This window comes from Podarcis gaigeae (genome assembly GCF_964106915.1).
Source record: "Podarcis gaigeae genome assembly, chromosome: 12".
Classification (NCBI taxonomy): domain Eukaryota; kingdom Metazoa; phylum Chordata; class Lepidosauria; order Squamata; family Lacertidae; genus Podarcis; species Podarcis gaigeae.
The window spans coordinates 24,884,710-24,896,744 of NC_139688.1; the positions used below are offsets into that span (position 1 = coordinate 24,884,710).

Below are 12,035 nucleotides of genomic sequence, written 5' to 3' on the forward strand. Positions count from 1 at the left end.
CATCAGTCTCAGGAATGCGGACTGCACAACAGGCAGTAGTAATTGCAGGTACTGGTAAGTGGGTAAGGATGAGCATCAAAGTTGCAGAGCGAAGGAGAATTTCAGCAATCGAAAACTTATTTTACCACTGCAGCATTAAGAAGGGAGAAGCACCATCTGCCAAAAGTTTACTTTGTGGGCACAACAACACCTTACTGAATTTGGTAAGTCTGCTTCTAGACCTGCCTTTCATGGTTACGACAAGAAGAACCAGACAAGATGGAGCCAAGTTCTTGCAGAAAATAAGCATTTGCGATCAGTCTCATGCACCCACTCTCCTGGATCGTGGTGATCAAATACATGAAGTAAAATTTAAAATGTGCAAAGTACTTTTGGCTCACCACTAAATCTCCACAACCTGTTCCTACATATCTGGTGTCAGGAAGTGTGACTCCCACAGCAGAGAGTATGAAACATTGGCAGTTTGCCTGGGGCATCTGTTTTCACAGATTAAGCAATAAATCTGATCGTTTCACATTGAAATTGAAAATGTGAAAAGACGCTTGAGCAAATAGTTCCTTGTGAATGCAAATCGGTTGCTCAGTATGTGCAAGACAGTCAAGCAACAAACAAGCCCACCTAACAAGGTTTAGAAAAAATAAGAATAAGACAAGAATTTGTTTGTGTTGTTTGTTTTTCTGTTTGTGTTTATTTGTGTTATAATTTTTGGGGGGGGAAAGCAACAAACAAGACTCTACAGTTTGGGTGCATGAGTTTAAATTTCTTCATTGCTGTGATAAGGCAGTGCAAAAGTAGGATTCTTAAGCAGGAGAGCTTGCTTTTGACATTTATGAAGCAAAGCTACAAGATCACTTTTCAAATGTTACCTTGCACACAGAGGAGGCAGAAAACTTAGGAGTGCCATCGCCACTCTCAGCCTTCACACATTCAGCTTATTGTGTTCATGTCTAGATATTATATAGAATCATAGAATTGCAGAGTTGGAAGCATAGGCACCGACTCCATGGGGCCTGAGGGGGCCCGAGCCCCTCAAAAATTCATTTGGGGGGGTCCTCCCCCCCAATAATTTAAGAAAATTATTGGTTATATTATGCTTTGTAAAATCACTAAATTATGTTGGTATTTTTTATTTTCCTTGTTTGATGATAGTTACCTTTTAAAATACATTCAGTAATGAGTTAAAACAAATAATTATTATGGTAGTAAAAGAGGCGGCGCGAGTAGTTTTGCTTGGTGCGTGCGACTGGCCCAGTCCCCCTTTCCTTTTCCTCTCTTCTGCTCTCCCGCCAGGTGCCTGAGGGAGAGTTACTTAGCGGTTCTGAGGAGCCGCTGTTGTTTCGGCAGGGGAAAAACCGCCGCCCGCGAACCGCCGAGCTCCCTCTCTCTTTCCAGCCTCTCTCTCTCTCTCTCTCTCTCTCTCTCTCTCTCTCTCTCTCTCGCTATGGCCAAGGAGGAGGAGAAGCCCTTCAGCCAGTCTATGGCCGAGTGGCGGAGGTTCATCTACAACCCCAACAGCGGCGAGTTCCTGGGGCGAACGGCCAAGAGCTGGGGTGAGGAGGGCGAGCGAGCGCGCACGCGCGGGGAAGGGAGGGGAGGGGGCGGCCGACACGAGGGGCGGTGGGAGGCGAGGCACGGCGGGCACTTGCCTTGCCCACCACGCATCTCTCTCCTTCTCGGTCTCTCTCCCTCCCTCAGCTGGCGAGGGGGCCACGAGGCGGGCGGCAGCAGCAGCAACGGGCCGGGAGCGGCTCTTAGAAAACTTCCCGGGGCAGGACCCCGGTATGGGCCCCCCCAATATTTTTTATAAGTCGGCGCCCCTGGTTGGAAGGGACCCTGAGGATCATCTAGTCCAACCCCCTGCAATGCAGGAATAGGCAGCTGTCCCATATGGGGATCAAACCGGCAACCTTGGCGTTATCAGCACCACACACTAACCAGCCGAACTATATAGCTACACTTCTTTCTGTGCGATTGGGAATCCTGCTTTTTCAGAGTTCTCAGTCGTAAAGACAAACGGACAGGCATAGTAGAAGCATAAGATCTATGCACCTGTTAATGCAGAGAGATCAGGAATGGGGATAATGCAAGTTCTGTTGTGCAGCTTTCAAGTCTTTCACTTTAATTTATTTGGGATATAATATATGACATGCTACAAAATATCCATGCACATGGATAACTTACCTGTTAGGTACATTTGTTCATGTAACTCAGTAATTCCCAACAAACGTGCACCTTGTTGCTGACAACTTTTACTCGCTTGGTACCATGTTAGAGCAGCGTTTGAGTTTATCTGGTACTGAACATTGGTCAAATGGTCTGTATTCCACAGCTTGTCCATTCCGTCAGCTATAGGGGGAAATAAAGACAGGCTTCCAATCTTCATTACGACAAAATGAAAGAAGCATTATTTACTTATAAAGTCTGAATCCATAGCCCTGAAATTAACATAGACTTATAACTATTTTCAGAACTGAACTAAGGGACTTCAGAAACACCCCATTTGTGGTAGGTGACTTCTGCTTTGTTTTTTCTAAGGTAGCTTGGACATGCCCTCTCAAACAATGGATATCTAAAGTATATAATAATATTTTCCTGTTTCTGTCTGGATGGTTCTGTCAAATCTTCACCTCCTGTGGTGTCTACTGAGCCAGACAGTTTGTGAACCACTTCTACTCAGTGACACAGACTGCTTTCTGAGCTGGCCGGATCTATAGGTTTGGCCATTCCTGTTAGTTTTAGCTGTTATCTTTCTGCTTTAAACATCAATAAAGATATATATATATTTAAATGCAATGACAAGCTACAATGCGACTCCAAGCGGTGGGACTGTAATAATATAGTGCTAAAATTCATAGGAAAATTCCTCCTGAGTTGTTCTATGGCTCTGTAGAAAAATACAGAGTTTTGACATTGGGACAGACATGTGATCTTCTTTGATTTTCCCTTTATGTGTTTCTTTTCTTTTTGTTAAAGGCATTGACTTTTAACCCTTTGCCCACACCATGGTCCTGATAGAAATTGTCACATTCCCCCCACCCTTGCTATCCACAATGGAAGCTTTTCTCCAATTGCAGATAACAGGCACAAGGACATCCTAGCTCCAGTCAGGACCCTGGCAGGAACAAGCAGTTAATATTTGTTAAATCATATTCATTTGTAAAAAAGGAATATACAATGGGATAGACAGGAAGTCCAAAGTGTTGGCACATATATGATTTTGGAATAGTTTTTTGTCCTTGTTTCTTTTCTTTAGGTATATAAATTTTGTATATAAGCTTTGTATACATGCTGAAAATTATATTATAATAAGCCTTGTGATGTAATATGATAATGTTTACCTATGTAACATAAGAATGTTAATAAATAAAACTCAAAAAAAGGTTTGTTAAATCATTACATCCTGCCCTTTTCAGAAAAGTTGCCTATCTTCACAGTTCAATAATATGCACATTTATGTATGTTTTATTGACTAAATGATCAATTAAAATAGTGGTTTTAGCCATCCACATTTAGCCATATATTTAAGGCACAAAACTTCCACCAAGGAATCATGGAACTAGAGTTTGTTAACGGCGCTGGGAATCGCAGTTCTCAAGGTTCTTTGGGAGAAGCAATGTACAGTCGTACCTTGGATCCCAAACGACTTGGCGACTCGAATGTTTTGGCTCCCGAACGCAGCAAACCTGGAAATAATTGTTCTGGTTTGCAAACGTTCTTTGGAAGCCGAATGTCTGGCACGACTTCTGTGGCTTCCTCTTGAGTGCAGGAAGCTCCTGAAGCCAATTTGAAGCCGCGCCTTGGTTGTTGAACCTTTTCGGAAGCTGAAGCGACTTCCGTTTGACAACCAAGGTGCAACTGTACTTTAAATATATGGTGTGTAAACGGCCTTAGATAGTGACATTTCATGATCCAGGCTTAAGAAACAACTACAGAACTTACATTTCTGTGGGCAAAAGCCATATTTCCTGTCTGTATCATAGTTTCTAGTAGTTGAACACCACAGCCAGCCATCGGACCTGCCAGCATTTGTACACTCTGCATACCAGTTACCATCAAACTGGAAAGGGAATACACATGGTGCTCCATTGGCATTGCCGTTCAGAGTGAACGTGTCTGGAAAGAAAGAGGAAGAGAAAAGTGTAAAAGCAATAAAAGAACCAGTAATAAAGTAATCAAGTATACCATTACTCTGCGATACTTTAAGACAAAGTGTTAGCCAACTAGCCATGGCTTACAGCAGACACGGAACAATAATTGTGTAATACTTTAGAAGCTAGCAGGTGCATTATTCCATAAGCTTTGGTGGATTATCAAAATGCTGCACCTGATGAAGAAGACTTTAACCTAAAACCCCCCACTAATGCCATAATAAATTTGTTCATCTTTAATACCTTACTTAGTCTTTGATACAAGCACTGCTCTCTTTGTTGTTTGGCTCACATTGTATCGCGGTCTACTTTACAGCATTTTCACAGGGATAAAAAGACTAAAGCACTTTGGCAAATGTAAAAAGCTATTCCACAAAAATGGGATAGTGCCAGAAATGGTTTAGAACAAAGTGTGCAAAGCTCATATGTAGGAAGGCAGTCTACAGATGCCTATGCAACCCAGCTAGCAAACAATCATACCGTTATAGGCCTGAATATCCTATCTGTGTTCAATATTCTTATTTCTTTTATTTTTAGAGGTTTTTTATTATTTCAAACATGCCTCCTTGCCCTAGTTCAAAACCAGAGACAGGCAGGCTAGAGGGAGACATTTCATTTCGTTTGTTTGTTTGCTTGCTTGCTTGCTTGCTTGTTTGTTTGTTTGCTTGCTTGCTCTTTATTTATGCTTATATCCCTTCACTTTATTCCACATTCTGGAAAAAGGTATAGAAGTGAATAATCTGAGAGGGAAATAATCTTCTCCCCTAGGGCTGGACTTTTAGAAGACATCTGAAGGCAGCCCTGTTTAAGGAAGCTTTTAATGTTTGATGGATTACTGTATTTTAATATTTTGTTGGAAGCCACCCAAAGTGGCTGGGGAAGCCCAGCCAGATGGGCGGGGTATAAATAAATTATTATTATTATTATTATTATTATTATTATTATTATTATTGACGGGGATGTGTGGGAGGGAGCTAGGCTACAGTTCATAATCACATGAAGAGGGTGTGGCGAGGCAGGGAAGAGAGAGGATGACTGAATATGGCTTGGATGCTCTTCCTGTCTCCGTGTTGTCATGGTTACTGGCTGGGATGCCCTGGTTCATAAACCTGAGGTTGACACCGAGATGTCACAAAGTAGAGGAACTGTCTGAGCACTTCCCCTCAATGACACATCCAACTGCAAACCTGGGTAGAGGTTAAATTGGGTAGAGGTTTCATAGAATTGTGGAGGGGAAGGGATCCCAAGGGTCATCTAGTCCAAAGCAGGGACCTCAGCTAAAGCATCCATGACAGACAGCTATCCATCTGTGCTTTGCTTGTCTTTTTAAAAAGGGAATTAATAACATTTTGAACATCTCCACAACTGGATATTTGCACGTTGGTTCTGCCTTACCCTAGAAGTTATCTATTGTTCATATAAATGGACACGGCAATTGAGTCATGCTCTAACTCAGGGGTACCCACACTTCAGGTGTTGCTCGACCCCAACTCTCATCCTAGCTGGCCACTGGCCATCAACCAATTGGGTTGACTGTGGCAGATGGGAGTTGTAGTCTAGCGATATTTGGAGGTCACCATGTTGGCTACCCTTGCTGTGACCATTTGTTGCCTATTCTGACAGAAATGATCTTACAGCTTGGCATTTCATTATACTTAGGCATTCGATGTGTGGCTAAATTCACCTTGCCTATTGGGACAATTCGGATAATTATGCTATCCTAGTTGTTGAGCTTTTTTAAGGAAGCCACTTTTTGATTGACTTGATGTATAGCAGCCCTGTCCTAGGATGACAAACCTCTAAAGGGGCAAGTTATTTGTATGGGCTCTTTATTTGTATGGCCTCTTAGTTCTGTGCATTATAATAATAATTTATTATTTATACCCCAGCCATCTGGCTGGGTTGTTGGCTTATATAACAACATGACTAAAGATTCAAGTAGCCAACTCAGAAGGAAAATGAAACAACAACCAGGAAAATTTACCTTCATAGCCCCGGGAGCACAAATCGTCGCTGGTTCCATAGACCTTCCACCGACTCCATTCGCCAGATCCCCGGTACAGCATAATTCTTTTTTCATTTCTGTTGCCATAGTTGAAATGCAGATCTGCTCCTTGGATGGCGAAAAGTGTGTCATTTTTGCATTCCCATCGCTGGAGATCGCTTGTTGAGTCACATGGGTACAGAGTAACTGGTGTCCAGTCAACCTTTGAAGATACTCCAAAACATAACTTCAAAGACACGCTCATCAGCTGGTGGCTGGAAATCCATCTAAATTTTTGTTCATTGCTTTCATGGTTGCAAGTACTGGTAGTGACATAGCTTGCAGACTGTACATGAACACAAAGGTTGTGGTTTTCGTTATATATTAAAAATTTGCTGGTATCTGTAACCAAAAACAAAAAATGTAAGTTCTATGGCACAGATAACCAACTAGTCATGTGTATCACAAGCAGAAATCTGGTTCAAGAAGCCCTTGAACCAGATTTGCACATTAATATGGAGTGAATACAAAACACAGCTATTAGGGCTCAGTGTGATCTCTCCAACAGATGTCAAAGCTCTATGAAAGTGTTTAAAGGAGAGAGAGAGCATTCTGGGAAATGATATATAATGAACTGGGGGGAAAGTTCAAAATAACTTTTACAAAAAACCCAGAAGCTTTTCTATTAGGAATTCTAGGGAAATCTTAAGGGAACAGAAGAGATTATTTATGTATGCAACAGCAGCTGTGCAGATGCTGCTAGCCCAGAGGTGGAAAGAAGACGAAGTCCCTACCAGAGAAGAATGACAGGTCAAGTTGCTGGACTATGGCAAAATGGCAAAAATGACTGGAGAAATCAGGGAGACCAAGATTTTAATAAGGAATGGGGTAAATTTATAATTTACCTTGGAGACCACTGTAAACAAATAAAATCGTTAGCGGGACTGCAATAACACTTGTAATGTAATGAGAACTGTTGATACAATGGAGATATGAAAAGATCTGGATTTCTATAAAGATGCAGCAGGAAATGTTTAATAACGGGACCCACAGAGGGGAGGAGGGAAGTCCAGAGATTCGTGGGAATCTTGTATTTATGGAAGGTGTTGTGGTATGATTGTAAACTTTAATATGTAAAATCAAATAAATAAATTTGTTACACACACACACACACACACACACACACACACACATATACACATACACACACACACACACACATGCCAAATAGATGGCTCCACGATTGTTTTAAGATGCAATGGCTAGCTCTTCTGCAAACTGGAAATGAATGTTTTTTTTTTGTTTCAGTGAAAAAGCTGACCTACACTTATCTAGAAGCTGGTTTCTTCCTCTTGTCCTCCTTGGCTTCCAACCCATTAGGAAGCAGCATAAAGTTGATGAGTACTGGAGACACAAACCCTTGCAGTTTATCAGTCAGTTTTCCTTACAGACAATACAAGGAAATGTACAATTATCACCAACGGTGATAAAGTCTTTTACTATATTGTTGTGCTAACAATTGCTCTGCGTTTTTGTAAACTAGTATGTGCAATGCTTGCAAATTCTTCCTAAATACTTTTAGGGGAAGTCAAGCACAAAGTGGAAAAAAAGAAAAGGCTACTACTAATTGAAACATTGTCTTTTTTTAAAAAAAAGGGGGGGGGTAAAACCTTTCCACAGTTGCTGGAACTAAGACAGAATATTTGAACCACGTGCTTAAAAAAACATATTTATACATTTGTATCTAGACTGCATACCTGCAGTTGTATTTTTTTTATATTGTTGAAACAGATATTAGACGTTTCCTATGGTCACAACACAAATATGTGAAGAAATTTTTAAGCATAAGATTCAAAGGTGGTTTTGAGATTTTTGGACTTATCATGCATGTGCATTGAAGTATGAATGTAACTAATGCCATTTTTTAATGTGTTTATGTTGTCCATTGTTTATAGCTTCCAAAGAAGGATCATTTGTATTCCTCAACAAAACAAGCTATGTTTAAGATTGTCCCAGTGAGCATAGGCTTCTCTTTTTTTCTGATGGGAGCTATAATCCAACAACAGGGGCAGGGGCAACAGGTTCCTTTCCCTGCTCTGCCTGCTGCATGCCATATTCCAGGGGTAGAAGGACCTGTGGCCCTCCTGCTGTTGTTGAATGACAGCTCCCACAATCCCTGTCCATTGGCCATGCTGACTAGGGCTGACGGGAGTTGGAATTCAACACTTTGGGGGGAGTCATAACTTCCCCATCTCTGTTCTGTCCCTTTATTTTGCTTAACTCTGTGCTTCATCTGTTGAAGGAACTGGAACTAGAGATGTGAGGAAAAATAAGAAGCAAATTGAATGGGGAATTCAATTCAGTTCACATTTAAAGGTGAATCTACCTAATTCTTGAAATATTTTTGAAATAATCTTTGTAAATCACTTTTTATTATTTTGTAAAAATGATTATGATGATAATTTATTATTTGTATGCCGCCCATCTGACTGGGTTGCCACTCTGGGCAGCTCCCAACAAAAAATAGTAAAAGCGCAATACAACATCAAACACTAAACACCAAATGCTGAACAAGGCTGCCTTCAGATGCTTGCTTTTTAAAAATCACGTAGCTGTTTATCTCCTCAACATCTAATGGGGGGCTGTTCCACAGGGTGGGCACCATTACCGAGAAGGCCCTCTGCCTGGTTTCCTGTAGCTTCACTTCTCACAGTGAGGGAACCATCAGGAGGCCCTCAGAGCTAGACCTCAGTGTCCGAGTTGGACGATGGGGGTGGAGATGCTCTTTCAGATATATTTTACAGTCAAATTTTATGAAATAAATAATATGTGAATTGAAACAGCCATGCTTTGAAATTCACAAATCTCTCTGAATGTTGCAATGCAGTTCTTTGGCCATCTAATGTTTACGAAAATGTATGTAAACTGCATAAAATGCAAGTATTAGTGAAAGCAACATTAAAAATGTGTTATATTGGGAAAAATATAAATGTTAGGGAAATATGCTTTGCTAAAATATGTACACTAGACAAAACTGCACAGACAAGTTATTAGAGGAAATAAGCACTAAAATGTTGGACTTTCATGAAGACTTCTTGTAAAAAAGAATCACAAGCTGGAAAACAGAAATAATGAGAAGCCCAGAGAAAGGAAACAACTCTGGACAGGAATGAGCAGTAGCATATAAAGCAGGGATGGGGAACTGGCAGGCCTACCAATGTTTCTGAACTACAGCTCCTATAATTCCAGTTCCTTAGCCATGCTGGCTGGGGGTGATGGGCGTTGGAGTCCAACAACATCTGGAGAGCCCATTCTAAAGGATACAAAACAGCAAACTACCAATCCCAACACAGCAGCAGGACTGAGCCATAGTTTGAAAACCCTACAAATTTAAGGCAGGTAGGGTAGTATAGCAGCCAGAATAGAGTCACAAGCTCAAGCTCCATCCCTGATATGGCACCCCTGTTGCGCATGGGGCTTCCTGTGTTGAGCATGGAGCTCCAAGGAAGGGATCCTTCTTGCAAGGATCTGCTCACGCCTAGGGGCTCCATACAAGTAAAACACTTGGTTGGCCAGGTGTCCTGCTTGCATAGAGTGGCTGCCCATGCAACTTTTCTCATCCTTTGGGTTCTATCTGGAGCAGTTGGAGAAGGAGGAGGAAGAGCAGGAGGAGGAGGAGGAGGAGGAGGAGGAGGAGTAGTTTGGATTTGATATCCTGCTTTATCACTATCCTAAGGAGTCTCAAAGTGGCTAACATTCTCCCTTCCTCCCCCACAACAAACACTCTGGGGCTGAGAGACTTCAAAGAAGCGTGACTAGCCCAAGGTCACCCAGCAGCTGGATGTGGAGGAGCGGGGACGCGAACCCAATTCACCAGATTACGAGTCTACCGCTCTTAACCACTACACCATACTGGCTGGAGGGTGAAGAAAGAGCTCATACCCTCCAACATTTCTTCGATGAAAATAGGGACGCCCCATTCCATAATGATAATTTTACTATTTAAACCCCACACATCTTATTGGGTTGCCCCAGCCACTCTGGGCAGCTTCCAACATATATAAAAACATTTTAAAAATTAAACATTTTAAAAACTTCCCCATACAGCAGTGATGGCCAAACTTGGCCCTCCAGCTGTTTTTGAACTACAACTCCCATCATCCCTAGATAACAGGACCAGTGGTCAGGGTTGATGGGAACTGTAGTCCCAAAATGGCTGGAGGGCCAAGTTTGGCCATCACTGCTATACAGGATTGCCTTCAGACGGCTCAGGGGTCGGATAACTCCATACCTTCCAACATTTTTCTAATGAAAATAGGGACATCCTAAGGAAAAGTGGGACATTCAATCAAATCAGAAACTGGGGTGGCTTCACTAAATCAAGGATGTCCCTGGAAAATAGGGACACTTGGAGGGTCTGAGAGCTGTGAGTGGAGGGTGTCCTTTTTCCCTCATTTGGACCCCCTGGGAAACTCAACAAACCTGCTGTACCTGAAACTGGGTGTGGAGACTACAGCTGAATGGACAGCCTGAGGAAGTACCATCCACTTTGGGCCTGCCCATAAAAAGCAAGCCTAGGGTGAAAGGCTAGGAAGATGCTTGCTCTTTCCAGGAACCCTACTCTTTGTAAGGCTTTTGTGGATGAGCTGAGAGTTTGTTTGGATCCTGGGTGAGAACCCGGAGGGTGTGCCAGAAGGAAAATGAACTGATACTGATTTTTATATATTAGTAACATGCTATTAATGTAACATTTTAATATGTATCTGTGTATTTTTGTAGTTGTTTTTTTAAAAAAGTTGTCTGTTGCTTCAGTTTTCTGTACACTGCTCATAGGTATTTTTAATATATTAAGCTGTACAGAAATTAAATAATCACTCAATCAATGCAGAGATTCTCTTTTCAGGAATTCATGATCAACGCAAAAAAATAGTATAAGGGTCAGAAGTATAGCCCACAGCTCCTGCTGCACGTTAGTGTGCTGCATGCAACTAAATGTGTGAATAGGCCAGGGCATCTGATGTACTAAGCAGCTAGTCACATGAAAAATGAACTATTCTTGCCTTCAAAGCTAACCCCCCCCCCCCCCGCAAAGAGACAGACTTGTATGTAAAACCAGTACATTGCCAGGTGCCCAAAATTACATCCTCAGTGCTAATTTATTTATTGCATTTTTATGAGTATTGATTTACAACAATTAGGTAAAACCATGAGCTAATTTTATTTTCAACTTTGCATCTGAATATTATGCAACATGGAGAAGCATTCAATATATTCTGCACTCACAGCAGCAACAACAACTGACTATTTCAACCTTGCAATTGTTAATTCAGGTACGAAACTTGCACATCAAAACTGACAGCTGCAGTTAGCCTCAATAAACCTAATTTGGAAAGTCAAAACACCAAGCAGCAGGAAAAACCCAGTTGGGCTGTTTGCACATGCCGAACCAGATTACAACTCTCTCGTAACACTCAGCATGCAGTTCCAGTCACTATACTAAATATATACAGTATTTGTATACTTGTTTTAATGATCCAAAATAGAAATCAGATTTGCAAGCCCCATTCTTGCCCCATTTTTTGGCAAAGCCCCATTCTTGGCAAAGAACTGATTGGAACTTACCTACTAGCGAAAAAACGCAATGTTGTAAGGAAAGGAAAACCAGAAACAAAGAAACAGGCATTTTACGCAAGTTTACTACTGTCTTCCCTTCCGCCAGAATGCGCCATACAAGGTTTCCCTTTTGTAGCAGATCTTGTTGAAGCCAGCAAGGAGGAAAGCCGTGTTCATTTCTGAGAACTTATAGTTGAGGGAGTGCATTCTGGTTGCCTAATGATAAGGAAATGCCCTGCCACACAGGGCATTGTGAAATAACAGGAATTCACCGTTCAGACTTTGCTTCT

At 41.7% G+C, this 12,035-nt stretch overlaps 1 protein-coding gene across 1 annotated transcript in view; it reads right to left on the reverse strand.

Annotated features, from left to right (window-relative positions):
- The window catches only part of LOC310827936 (macrophage mannose receptor 1-like), a 48,826-nt gene extending 36,813 nt beyond the window's left edge, over positions 1–12,013 (reverse strand). Inside the window, exons 1-4 of the mRNA XM_083704612.1 lie at positions 11,755–12,013; positions 6,133–6,534; positions 3,940–4,113; positions 2,182–2,346 (exon numbers count right to left, since the gene is read on the reverse strand). Of these exons, the coding sequence (XP_083560738.1) occupies positions 2,182–2,346; positions 3,940–4,113; positions 6,133–6,534; positions 11,755–11,815 (802 nt within the window). The 5' untranslated portion in view covers positions 11,816–12,013. The remainder of the gene's footprint in view (positions 1–2,181; positions 2,347–3,939; positions 4,114–6,132; positions 6,535–11,754) is intronic.
- Positions 12,014–12,035: the final 22 nt, after the last annotated feature.